This window comes from Symphodus melops, assembly GCF_947650265.1.
Source record: "Symphodus melops genome assembly, chromosome: 2".
Taxonomy (NCBI): Eukaryota; Metazoa; Chordata; class Actinopteri; order Labriformes; family Labridae; genus Symphodus; species Symphodus melops.
This window is the reverse complement of record NC_136692.1, coordinates 17,502,189-17,516,105: the sequence shown is the minus strand read 5'-3', so window position 1 is coordinate 17,516,105 and position 13,917 is coordinate 17,502,189. Positions and strand designations below refer to the sequence as shown.

Sequence of the window (13,917 nt, the reverse complement as noted above, 5' to 3'; positions counted from 1 at the left end):
ACTATCTCATTACTGGGTGAACTGTAATGAGATAGCTGGTGTAATGAGACAAATGAGGGAACCAAAACAATGGTAAATTAAAAAAAAGTCATCTCCTTTTTTTCTTCTCTGTCTATTCTCCTCTCTTTCCTCATGAACAGGCAGGGCTGAGCTCAAACAGGCTTCTCGTGCTGGCTCTGCCTGTTCTGTCCTCTTTCTAACATCTCTCTGTGTGGTGCAGTGAGAGCAGGCATAGATGGCTCTGGGACACAAGGGCTAACAGTTTAGCCTCCTTGAGGTGTCTTGGGCGAAACTTGACAAAACATCCGTTAAGTAGATGCCAACATTGTAAATTTCTCCGCTCGCGAGAAGAATAAAGGATTACCGGTATCTTATTTTATCTTACATGATAACCCCAGAGATGTTGTGGCTCTCATCCATCAGTGTACACCTTTGCGTTGTGGGTTTAAGGCAATGTGACGGATCAGCAGGGAATAAGTGGGAAGCATTGCTCTACTGAGTGCTTATCTTTTTCATTTGGGCAAAAGTGTGTTTGATTAAAAATCCAACCAGAGGTAATGTGCAGCTATTGATTTTTCTGGGCATTATAAAATATACTGTTAGAATATTTTTGTAAGGTCTTTTTAATTTTGTTAAATACTTCCCCTCACATCCAAAAGCACAATGTGGTGTCAATAATAGACATGTTTTATGAACTATAGTGTGATATCAGTGAAAGGCTCATTTTAATAAAAAATTCAGTTTCTCGAGAAATTACAACTCCTGGCTTATTGGAAATGGTCTTAGCAAAAATTTCAAGTAGTCACATGGTCAATAAATTGAGTCATCATGAAGGCTCTTATGTCAACTTTATATCCAAAAATAGCTTGTCTATCCTTTAAGAGGAAACTCTGGTTATGCTGGTATTTATATAAACCTTTGGCTTGTACCTTTTTTGTGTAAAATTTGATTATATGTAATTTATTAAACACATTTACACCTTACTGATTTTGGGAGAGTTTTTTTGCTTTTAAGTTTTGTTGGGTTTGTAAAACCCAAAAAGTACTTTATCATAAAATGGTTATTCAACTGTAATAAACAAATAATTTTTTTGTAATTTTATCGTCACCAGGTCTGCCTGAGGACAGTCATTCTTACATAATGCTAAATTACATAATAACTGAGATTGAATGCGGCTGAACTGTCTCCCTTTTCTGTCCATCCAGATTCACACAGACTGCTGTCTTTGTGACCAACAGGTGACTGTAATCAAAGTGACTCAAACAGTGAACGCCTGCCGCTCCCTTGGCACAAGTAAATATTTTTCTCATGTTGGCAAACTTAGCATGGTTTCAAGGGGGAGTGTCTGGGTTGTGTTTTTGCTTGTATCTAAAAGTTTAGGTTTTGACTATGGATGTTATTTATATATCAGTGTTTGTGTGTTTCCATTTATGTGAGCACAGATTTGTTGACACAGGCTTATTTTTAAGCACTTTTTAAAATCCAAGTTAAAAGAACTTTACACAGGCAGAAAATAAAATAAACAATTAATTGAATCTGGATACAGTTGAGCCTAAAGTTGTGCTGTTGTTTGTGTTAGTATGAGCCGCAGGCAGGAGGTAGTTAGGGTGTGTTTGCATGTGGGTGTGTGAGGTGAACATGTGTCTGTGTGTCCTTTGACGGTTCAGGGACACAATACTTTAAAGTTAGAACCTGTTCATCTGCTTTGAGACCAGTATTCGTCCAACTGACTGGCGCTCCTCTCCTCAGTCACAGCCTGCAGAGCAAACAGCATGGGTTGATATCTCTGGGATGAACCCCTGGGACAGATATCTCACAACACAGAGGTCCGGACAGCTTTGAAAACATCTGCCTAATGGACCCTGAGGTCAGTTTTATTTATGTGTACCTTTTCAGTTTTCAGCTTCAATGCTTGTGGTGCTTTGCTTATCAGGTGTCAGGTTTTGGGTGCTGTCATTCTGGTAGTTTCAGTCATCATGCGGTGCAGCTAGACTCCTTGTGCAATTGTTATGCAGGCCTTTTTTCTTCCTGGAAAAGAAGCTGGAAAAGTCTGGTTTTCAATAACAAATTGAGTTGCATATTTAAATGTAAAAGAAATGCATAATTAGAAGAATGAATGAAAACAATGACCACAAATGTCTTCATTGTACAATATAATGTTGTTACTTTTCACCATTTACCCTTTTAGCAATTTAGTTTTTTTTAGATGGTACAAACTCAGCCTCAGTAGAACATTGATTTAAATCAGTTCATTTAAAACATTACTGTTACATTCATGAGCACAAATTTGCCTTTCCTTTTTAAAACAAAGCAAAAGATGAATAATTTTGCCTGATAATTTAAGTGAGCATATGTGGAAATGAAATATGTGAGTAAGATGGCAATATTAATCAATATTTGCACTTGGAATGATAATAAATCAATATATCAATCAGTATAGAGGAATAACGATGAGACGTGAGATGAGATGAGATGTTCTAACTCATAATCATTCTTGTTTGCATGCTCAAAATGCGCTTTTTTTATTTATAAGCTTTCGAGGTTTATATAGTTAATGTGAATAAGTTCTGAACTACTCTTGAAGTATTCAAGACTGTTTGACTGAAACATATTTAGGTATTTTAATCCTTATCTTTTGGCATCTTTGTGTTTTTTGGTTGTCAAATGTTTTGTTACAAAATGTTGTCATAGCTCAATGGATGATTAAAAAAAAGATTTTAATGAAAATCTGTTTCAGCTTAATATCCCAACAGATATTCATGGAAAGTTATTCTGTAATTGACTTTAAGTTCAGTGCAAAGGGATGGAAATAATAATAATTTGGTGCCATCAGGGCATTATTTAGTCAAAATTTATGATGACATGACTTAGTCAATTACAATATTTAAATACTCCCACAACTATTAGTAAGAATGAGTACGAATTAATCTTATTTAGTTCTTAATGACTGTAGAAATTCTCAATTTGTCAATTTTTAAAATGGCTTGATATCAAGTGTACTGGGTTATTTAGTCTCCAAAAAGTATTTTAATGTGTGGAGTATCATACTTTGAAGTTTTTGGATTCAGCTGAGTCAAGTTTCAGTCATGCATATTATTTCACACTCTTAATAGAACATATTGTATCTGGATTTACAGGTGGTTTGTCAGTGCTCTGCAAGATTTCTCTGCTGGAAAGGGGTGGGTGTGGTTATGTTTCATTTTGTGTGCTTACAAAAAGGAAACACCCAACAAGCGCCTATGTTAGCAGCACTCTTGAGAAACCTGTTCCTGGTTTTTCCTCAGTTATGCCCCAAAAGCATGAAGAACATAACTGGAATACCTGAAGTGCACCTGCAAAGTCACCTGAATTTCATTTTTATTTTCGTGGACAACAAAATTGCCTTGTTTTAAACTGCTAAGTTTGCTCAGTGAAAATACAGTATGTTACGCCAGTCATCTGTTCATTCCTCCAGATGTTATAAACAAAACAATCAAAGAGTTTCCTTGACAATACTGAGTTGGCAGAATAAATATGCCGCACCCAGCAGCTTAGGTTTAGATTGAATAACTTAATTTTTTAACTGTGCATTTTGTTTCCTTCTGAAGGTTTAGTTGAAGGGAATTTTTCAACACAACTGTGACAAAGACCCCACAGTCATGGTACGTGAAAAGCGTTCTGTATTTAAATGGCCTATGACAGTGTAATTGTCTTTTGTATGTTGCAGTTAAAGATTATTTTGTTGAGGAGTGCCTTTGTTTCATCGCATGCCTGTAATTTCCTGTTTGTTTAGCCAACACACCGCAGGGGTAGGAGCCTCTCTGAGGGTTTGACCCTGGAGCGATCAGAGGAGGGTGGACTGGTGATATCCAGCATCAATGATGGTGCCCCTTCCAATCAAGAAATAATGGAAGGTATGACCCTTAAGACTTGCTATTGCCCCTTCCTTTGTGTACTGATTTTGACTGTTTTAAAGCAAGCCATATAAAGCTTATAGCATTTAAAAATGTGTTAAAAACACGTCTTCTAAATGAAGGAAATCAGTTCACACTAGACTTAAATGTAAGGTTGTGTAAGCCCAGCCACTTTTGTTAAGTTTACAATTTACATAGTTTTGGTAGAACTTTTCAATATTCAGTCCAGTGCAATACAAACCCAACAATTAGGGTTAGCAAGTCAATTATACATTTTCTGTTAATAAAATTACTATTTGTTACAGTCTGGTCTTGCAGTGAAATTGAATGTTAAACAGTCTTAATTAAAATACAATAGTTGTTTGTTTTATTTGCTGAATAGTTTTGTTGTGTTTCCTCAACATCACACTCCATATTTTACATGATTAGGGTTGCCAGGTTGTTGTAAAGCTATCTTTCAAATAAAACAGCATGATTTGGGTCTTAATTTTAGTTAAACTTGATAAAGTTTTATGCAAACATTAGATTTTTCTTTTTCAGGGGATGAACTGTCAAAGCCATATGATGACAACAAAAAAGTCCTCAAAAGGAACAAAAGCAGAAGTGTTGGAAATCTGTTCGAGGGTACCAAGAGTCCGGGGATGGTAAGTGGACTGTAAAAAATACTGAGTGAAACTGAATTAGTTATGGGTCTATTAATCATCTTCCACAAGACAAAAGCTCAAATATGATCTTCTGTACTTTGAAGAGCATTAATTCAATTAGCCCTCCCAATATAAGCAATTTTTGTGCAACATTGTGCATTGCATTGACTATTAAATGATACTAAACTTGAACCCAACTCAGACTGATAGACAATTGTAAAAAGAAGTCTTGTTCACATTTCATTCCAAGTAACCAAGCCTGTGTTTATATTTTTAGATGCTGAATGATTCCTATAGCAAACTCTACAATGCCAAAATCAAGAAGTTTATGAAAGGTGACTTTCCCAGTGCTGATGAGGTTGGTGTGAATGGGGAGCCAACTACAAATCCAACTGTACAAAGCTCATCAAAGGCCAACCTAAAACAAGATACCGGGTTGCCGCGTCTTGGAGTTGACTTTGGACTTCTGAAAACCAAGAAATTTAGCACAGATATTCATGATGATTCATCTTATGGTGATGCTTTCGAAATATCAAATGGTAGCAATCTTAATCTTCCGCCAATGGGTCTTGGTATGATTAAAACTTCTCCAAGTGGAGATCAACCAAGCCTAAGAGTCAGTGACAAGAGTTCACAATTTGACACTACAGAATTTCATCTGTCTGAAACATTACCCCAGGGTGCAAGAGTCAAAACTACAGGTGGCATACAACTGCCAAACACTGATAGTTCATCAGTTGACTTGACAATGTCATCCTTTGATAGTGGTGTTCCCACAGTGTGTATTGAAGGAAAAAATGAGGACTACAGAATGCCAAAATTTAAAATTCCAGACCATGGCCTACTTGAACCACCACGGGTGAAAGAAAAGATTTGTGCACCTGATTTACCAAAAATAGACCTTAAAGGGCCAAATTTAGTCACTGACTCTTCATCGGTTGGGATCAAGAGTCCATCTGGGAAATACCAGCCTCCGAAATTTTCAATGCCCAAATTTGATTTACCAGATATTAAAGTTCCAGATTATGCCTTCGAAACTCAAGACATGGATTTATCTGGACGGAAGTTTAAAGAAGGCATCAATATGCCTAGATTTGATCTCAACAATCCAAAACTAGACCTCAATTCTCCTGAAATGCCAAAGCCAGAATTTGACATTGATGCACCTTCACTTTCTCTCAAAGGCCCAAAATCAGAGCTGAAAATGCCGGATCTAGATTTTAAAGGTCCAAAGTTGAATACGCCAAAATTTGATCTTCTGAGCTCTAAAGGACCTGATATTGATGAGGAATTAAATGGCCCAGAGTTTGCCATCAGTACACCCAAAGTGAATCTTAAAGGTCCCAAAGGTGATTTAGAAATGCCAGATTTTGATATTGCTGGACCATCAGGAAAATTCAAAAAGCCAAACTTGAACCTGCCAGATTTTGGCCTTTCAGGACCAAAACTAGATGGCCCGAACTTGAACCTCAAGTCACCTAACCTAGACCTCTCTAGTCCAAATCTCAGTGGTGGAATAAATGCACCAGACATAAACATGCCCAAGGTTGATCTCAAAAGCCCTAAACTAAATACTCCAAAGCTCAATTTGGACATGCCATCAGGTAAACTAAAAATGCCAGAGCTAAATGCTCCAGACTGGGATGTAAATGCTCCCTCTGGGAAGTTGAAAATGCCTAAATTCAATCTTTCAGGTACATTACCAAAAGGGCCAAACTTGGACCTTGATGCAGATCTAAAGTCACCAGATTTGAGTTTAAAGGCTCCAAAGATTAAGGGTGGACTTAATGCCCCTGATGTGAACCTACCAAACATGGACCTCAATGCTCCAAAATTTGACATGAATACTCCAGATGTCAACATCGGTTCACCCAAAGGGAAATTTAAAATGCCAAAATTCAAGAAGCCAAATTTTGGTTTTCCGAGCCTGAAAGGACCTGACATTGATGGTGACTTAAATGTTCCAGAGGTTGATATAAATGCACCAAAAGTCAATCTCAAAGGTCCCAAAGGTGATTTAGAAATGCCTGATTTTGATATTGCTGGTCCATCAGGAAAATTCAAAAAGCCAAACTTGAACCTGCCAGATTTTGGCCTTTCAGGACCAAATTTAGATGGCCCGAACTTGAACCTCAAGTCACCTAACCTAGACCTCTCTGGTCCAAATCTCAGTGGTGGAATAAATGCACCAGACATAAACATGCCCAAGGTTGATCTAAAAAGCCCTAAACTGGATCTAAATACTCCAAAGCTCAATTTGGACATGCCATCGGGTAAACTGAAAATGCCAGAGCTAAATGCTCCAGACTGGGATGTAAATGCTCCCTCGGGGAAGTTGAAAATGCCTAAATTCAATCTTTCAGGTACATTACCAAAAGGGCCAAACTTGGACCTCGATGCAGATCTAAAGTCACCAGATTGGAGTTTAAAAGCTCCAAAGATTAAGGGTGGACTTAATGCCCCTGATGTGAACCTACCAAACATGGACATCAAAGCTCCAAAATTTGACATGAATACTCCAGATGTCAACATCGGTTCACCCAAAGGGAAATTTAAAATGCCCAAACTCAAGATGCCAAAGTTTGGTTTTCCGAGCCTGAAAGGACCTGACATTGATGGTGACTTAAATGTTCCAGAGATTGATGTAAATGCACCAAAAGTCAATCTCAAAGGTCCCAAAGGTGATTTAGAAATGCCTGATTTTGATATTGCTGGTCCATTAGGAAAATTCAAAAAGCCAAACTTGAACCTGCCAGATTTTGGCCTTTCAGGACCAAATTTAGATGGCCCGAACTTGAACCTCAAGTCACCTAACCTAGACCTCTCTGGTCCAAATCTCAGTGGTGGAATAAATGCACCAGACATAAACATGCCCAAGGTTGATCTCAAAAGCCCTAAACTGGATCTCAATACTCCAAAGCTCAATTTGGACATGCCATCGGGTAAACTGAAAATGCCAGAGCTAAATGCTCCAGACTGGGATGTAAATGCTCCCTCGGGGAAGTTGAAAATGCCTAAATTCAATCTTTCAGGTACATTACCAAAAGGGCCAAACTTGGACCTTGATGCAGATCTAAAGTCACCAGATTTGAGTTTAAAGGCTCCAAAGATTAAGGGTGGACTTAATGCCCCTGATGTGAACCTACCAAACATGGACCTCAATGCTCCAAAATTTGACATGAATACTCCAGATGTCAACATCGGTTCACCCAAAGGGAAATTTAAAATGCCCAAACTCAAGATGCCAAAGTTTGGTTTTCCGAGCCTGAAAGGACCTGATATTGATGGTGACTTAAATGTTCCAGAGGTTGATATAAATGCACCAAAAGTCAATCTCAAAGGTCCCAAAGGTGATTTAGAAATGCCAGATTTTGATATTGCTGGTCCATCAGGAAAATTCAAAAAGCCAAACTTGAACCTGCCAGATTTTGGCCTTTCAGGACCAAAATTAGATGGCCCGAACTTGAACCTCAAGTCACCTAACCTAGACCTCTCTGGTCCAAATCTCAGTGGTGGAATAAATGCACCAGACATAAACATGCCCAAGGTTGATCTCAAAAGCCCTAAACTGGATCTAAATACTCCAAAGCTCAATTTGGACATGCCATCGGGTAAACTGAAAATGCCAGAGCTAAATGCTCCAGACTGGGATGTAAATGCTCCCTCTGGGAAGTTGAAAATGCCTAAATTCAATCTTTCAGGTACATTACCAAAAGGGCCAAACTTGGACCTCGATGCAGATCTAAAGTCACCAGATTGGAGTTTAAAAGCTCCAAAGATTAAGGGTGGACTTAATGCCCCTGATGTGAACCTACCAAACATGGACCTCAATGCTCCAAAATTTGACATGAATACTCCAGATGTCAACATCGGTTCACCCAAAGGGAAATTTAAAATGCCAAAACTCAAGATGCCAAAGTTTGGTTTTCCGAGCCTGAAAGGACCTGACATTGATGGTGACTTAAATGTTCCAGAGGTTGATATAAATGCACCAAAAGTCAATCTCAAAGGTCCCAAAGGTGATTTAGAAATGCCAGATTTTGATATTGCTGGTCCATCAGGAAAATTCAAAAAGCCAAACTTGAACCTGCCAGATTTTGGCCTTTCAGGACCAAAATTAGATGGCCCGAACTTGAACCTCAAGTCACCTAACCTAGACCTCTCTGGTCCAAATCTCAGTGGTGGAATAAATGCACCAGACATAAACATGCCCAAGGTTGATCTCAAAAGCCCTAAACTGGATCTCAATACTCCAAAGCTCAATTTGGACATGCCATCAGGTAAACTGAAAATGCCAGAGCTAAATGCTCCAGACTGGGATGTAAATGCTCCCTCGGGGAAGTTGAAAATGCCTAAATTCAATCTTTCAGGTACATTACCAAAAGGGCCAAACATGGACCTCAATGCAGATCTAAAGACACCAGATTTGAGTTTAAAAGCTCCAAAGATTAAGGGTGGACTTAATGCCCCTGATGTGAACCTACCAAACATGGACCTTAATGCTCCAAAATTTGACATGAATACTCCAGATGTCAACATCGGTTCACCCAAAGGGAAATTTAAAATGCCAAAATTCAAGAAGCCAAAGTTTGGTTTTCCGAGCCTGAAAGGACCTGACATTGATGGTGACTTAAATGTTCCAGCTGTTGATTTAAATGCACCAAAAGTAAATCTCAAAGGTCCCAAAGGTGGTTTAGAAATGCCAGATTTTGATATTGCTGGTCCATCAGGAAAATTCAAAAAGCCAAACTTGAACCTGCCAGATTTTGGCCTTTCAGGACCAAAATTAGATGGCCCGAACTTGAACTTAAAATCACCTAACCTAGATCTCTCTGGTCCAAATCTCAGTGGTGGAATAAATGCCCCAGACATAAACATGCCCAAGTTTGATCTCAAAAGCCCTAAACTAAATACTCCAAAGCTCAATTTGGACATGCCATCAGGTAAACTGAAAATGCCTGAGCTAAATGCTCCAGACTGGGATGTAAATGCTCCCTCTCGGAAGTTGAAAATGCCTAAATTCAATCTTTCAGGTACATTACCAAAAGGGCCAAACATGGACCTCGATGCAGATCTAAAGTCACCAGATTGGAGTTTAAAAGCTCCAAAGATTAAGGGTGGACTTAATGCCCCTGATGTGAACCTACCAAACATGGACCTTAATGCTCCAAAGTTAGACATGAATACTCCAGATCTTAACATTGGGTCACCAAATGCCAAGATGAAAATGCCTAAATTAAAAATGCCTAAAGTTAATCTTCCAAACATTAAAGGACCGAGTGGAACTTTTGATGGCCCAGATATGGACATCAATTCACCTAACATCAACCTCAAAGGATCCAAGTCAAGGTTTGAAATCCCAGATGTTGATTTTGGCAGCCCATCAGCCGAACTTAAAAAGCCACATTTTAAAATGCCTGATGTGGGCTTTTCTGGTCCGAAGTTAGATAAACCCAATTTACACTTCAAGTCACCAGATCTCAATGCCAAATTACCGAAAGGACCAAATTTAGATTTTAATTCAGAACTGAAAACTCCAGATTTGAATCTCAAAACCCCAAAGTTTAAAGGGGGAATGAATGCACCCAATTTAGACTTACCAAACATGGATCTTAAAGCTCCGAAGTTAGATATGAGCATGCCAGAAGTCAACTTGGGTCTTCCCGATTCAAAGTTTAAAAAGCCTAAAATCAAGATGCCAAAAGGCCCCAACGTTGACATAAATGGTGACCTTGAGGTGCCCGACTTGAATATGCCAAAGGTCAATCTTAATAGTCCAAGAGGAAAAGTAAAAATGCCAAATCTAAATGTGCCAGACCTCAATTTATCTGGGCCTAAAGCAGGAATACCAGATATCAATCTTTCAGGGCCTGGAGTAAAGGGTCCTGGTATAAGCACGCCAGACTTTGATATGCCTGGGGCAAGGTTCAAAGGTCCCAAACTAGACTTACATACAAAAAATCCTAATCTAGGAATAAATCGCAAAATAGGTCAACCTGACATGAATTTTCGTGCCCCTCAAGTCAGAGGAGGAATAAGAAGCCCAGACATTGGTAGGGGGTCTGCTATTGTCTATGATGCTGGACTGAGTTCTAAAAATCTGGGTATTTCTCCTCCAAATGCGAAACTGAACATGAAACCGAGACAGCTGCAAGGAAATGTTAGTTCTCCTAACATGGACTTTAACATGCCGATGCGAAATCCACAAATGCATCTCAGATCTCCAAATCTTAACAATCATGATTTGTATGAGAATCGCAGATCAGATATCCCAGGGGTAAACATGAAAATGCCTGACCTGGACGTTGATCGAGATGTCAGATTTGGGTACAGTGATACAAGGTCATCAAGGGCAAAAGTAAGGTCTAGCTACCCAATGGTGGATCCTCATTTAGGCACCCATATTGATTTCAACCGTTCAGATCTCAATATTGATGATTTTACAGGAAAGCATCATGTGCTCAGGGCTAGAGGTTCAACACTAAACCACCAAGTATCACACAACTATGGCCAGGTCATGTCACCACCAGGTGTCAATGTTGGCATGAGGGACCCCAGACAAACCAGAAGAATTCCCTCTGGTGATTTTGACATGTATGTAAAACCTCAGAGAGCAATGCAGCCTGTGCCTCGCCAACCTATGCCTCACTTTACTCATGACTCAAGAATAAGGGTACCTAACAATTCAGATGGATACTATGTCACAGTTTTTCCCAACCAATCCCAAAATCCAAGGACACAGAACCGCAACACTTTTGGTGGGCGTGACTTTTATCCAAGAAACTTTGATCTTGAAGTTCCAGCAGGAAATGACCAAAAAGGATCAACATTCTTTTTTTCAAACCTCATCTAGGTTTTAAACTATTAAAATTAATAGTTCAGATTCACATTCAGGTTTAATTTATTAAAATTTAACAGTTACATGTTCTCGCATGATTTATGCTTGTGTTTTTCTAATGTGTTATTTGCTGACTTTGTTTTGTAAGGAAAATCGATCCTGTCGCACATTAAAGATTCTTACCTAGAATATACTGTAAATCTGCATTTTTGCACTTGTTTATATGTAATTTTTTGTAGTATTATCCATACAGTACTTGCTTGAAAAGTATGTATTGTTTTTATGAGAACATTTAAGTTTTGTTATAACACCAAAAACTTCCCAAATCCCTTAATTTCCTCTCAAGTTTGCTGCTAAACAAGGAAATATTTAAGGGATTTTATGGTACTTGAAAAGATCAAAGCATGCATTTTGTTTAGTTGTATTTTATCAAGTGTTTTTATAGTATCCCCACGTGTACATATGTTAATATTTTATTGTCTGTACTTTAAAGTACTGACTACATATTACATCCTTAGGGGATGTAAATAGTTTTCTTGCTTTTACATATTTGCATTCTTGTATTGCATGTCTATACTTTTAAGTACTGACTATATATTATATCCTTAGGGCATGTAAATTGTTGTTTTTTTTTACTTTGACACATTTGCAGTCAGAAGTGTATGATACATGATGTAAGATGAATTTATAAACTAAAGCATATAAACTGACCAAGACCGGTTTAAAAGGGTGCCAGTAGGCTTTATAAATGAGTTGCAATGGACACACCATGTACCATTTGATTATTTTGTTGTATGAAAAAATAAATGTAAAACAAAATCAAGTTATTGCTTCTTAAATATTTTTGTGCCACTTATAAGAGAAGATTAAAGTTGTTTCATCATGTAGTTAACTCAGGGAATTAAAAAAAAAGATATTTATTATAAAGTTTAATTTATATTGCTCTATGATTGTAGATTGGTTTTGAGATAGAAAATGAAAAGACATACCATTTTGTTTAGTAATTATTTTTTTTACTCCATCTACTACATAGAACTACTAAACTATGTAAAAAACACCTTGTTTAAATTATATTTAGTCATGCTGCAGATTTACAACTCCAAAATAATAGGAACAGTAAAAACCCCAAATAACTGAACGTAATCAAATGTTGTTTCGTCGAAAGTAGCCTATGCTATTTGTTGAGTAGCCTAAAGTGGTTTAAAAAAATAATAATACTGCAATAAATGAACTTAGATTCTGTCCTTCACTCTTTATTGGCACTAGGCCCTACACAGTATTTCTGCGGGTTATTTTAAGTTATAATTATCCTTATTGATTGATTGTCATTGTAATAATTTCCATGGATTCTTCACATATGTTTTTATGCCCAATGCCTCAATCTGAAACAATTAAGAAAAAGAATAGAAAGCAGGAGTTTTCAGATTTAACACTTGATATTAGCAGTCTATGAGTTAACATCCCTTATATGTTGGCCTAGTCTACACAAGTTTCTTTTTTTTTTGCTGCTGCCTGTCTTGGCCAGGTCTCCCTTGGAAAATAGGTTTTTAATCTCAATGGGACCAACCTGGTTAAATAAAGTTTAAATAAAATAAAAAAATAAAAAAGCATATACAATACCTACACACACGTCAAATTGTAAGTATAAAATACATAGATACAGTATATCTATGCTGCACTAAACATAACTTCAATCCGATGAAAGTAGATTTTGATAAACTACAAAAAGCACTTCCTCAAGAATTTGTCTTCCTGACTGAAAAATATAATGACACATCAGACTATTCAACCGCGACTGGTAAGGAAATTCAGGACCTGTGGGACCTACAGAAACTGTAGGAATTTCAGGAGTGACAGAAACTGCAGAGGCTACTGAAGCTGTGGAAACAATGCAGCCTCAAAAGCCAGAGCAGCAGAAGCCCTGGTTTAAGCGAGACAGGCACTTCCTGGGACTGAGAAAACCTGAGAGTTGGAAGAAAAAGAAAGAACCTTCTTCCCTCTCTCCCCGACAATAACCCCCCCCCCCCCCCCCCAAAAAAAAAAAACTGTTTTCATTTCTAACATTTTGATTTACCATAATAATTCAAAATGTCAGCTTTGATAAGGTTTATGAAAAAAACATGACATAAAACATCTTCTAGTCATGTCAGAGGGCAGCACTGTGGCCTCACAGGAAGAACCTATACCGACCTGTGGGAACTCTCTGTGTGGAGTTTGTTTGTCCTCTCCAACCCTTTGTAGGTTTTTTCCTCCGGGATGCTCCGGTTTCCTACCACATATCTAAAAACATTCATGATATGTTGAGTTGGCTACTCTTCAGTCTTCATTAAAAAAAAATAAAAATAAAACATAATTTCCCTTTAAATGAAGTTGTGTGTTGTGGTTTAAGTTGTTGGACAGAAAAGTTACAGAACCCTTTTGTTATGTGTCTGTGTTTACTATCTGTATTTTCTTTGTAGATTTTAGCTTGTTTTTATATTTATCAGTGTTTCTGTTTATAAGTCACAACCCCCCCCCCCCCCCCCCCCAAAAAAAAAAAAAC

The 13,917-nt window shown here is 37.8% G+C and overlaps 1 protein-coding gene across 2 annotated transcripts; it reads left to right on the top strand.

Annotated features, from left to right (window-relative positions):
• Positions 1-1,761: 1,761 nt before the first annotated feature.
• Positions 1,762-12,177, top strand: LOC306819768 (uncharacterized protein). Of its 2 annotated transcripts, XM_079337314.1 has the most exons (5): positions 1,762-1,867; positions 3,588-3,641; positions 3,773-3,893; positions 4,434-4,537; positions 4,815-12,177. In XM_079337314.1, exons 2-5 carry the CDS (start codon positions 3,639-3,641, stop codon positions 11,388-11,390), a joined length of 6,804 nt encoding a protein of 2,267 aa, XP_079193440.1. In that variant the 5' UTR covers positions 1,762-1,867; positions 3,588-3,638; the 3' UTR covers positions 11,391-12,177. The 2 variants fall into 2 exon arrangements, with proteins under 2 accessions (XP_079193440.1, XP_079193441.1); XM_079337315.1 differs by lacking the exon at positions 1,762-1,867 and having other exon boundaries at positions 3,500-3,641.
• Positions 12,178-13,917: the final 1,740 nt, after the last annotated feature.

What these genes read in the sequence shown, in the direction of transcription:
- LOC306819768 (XM_079337314.1), top strand. An exon ending in CAATCAAGAAATAATGGAAG is followed by an intron (nt 3,894 to 4,433) that starts GTATGACCCTTA and finishes TTTCTTTTTCAG; the next exon opens with GGGATGAACTGTCAAAGCCA. An exon ending in GTACCAAGAGTCCGGGGATG is followed by an intron (nt 4,538 to 4,814) that starts GTAAGTGGACTG and finishes TTATATTTTTAG; the next exon opens with ATGCTGAATGATTCCTATAG.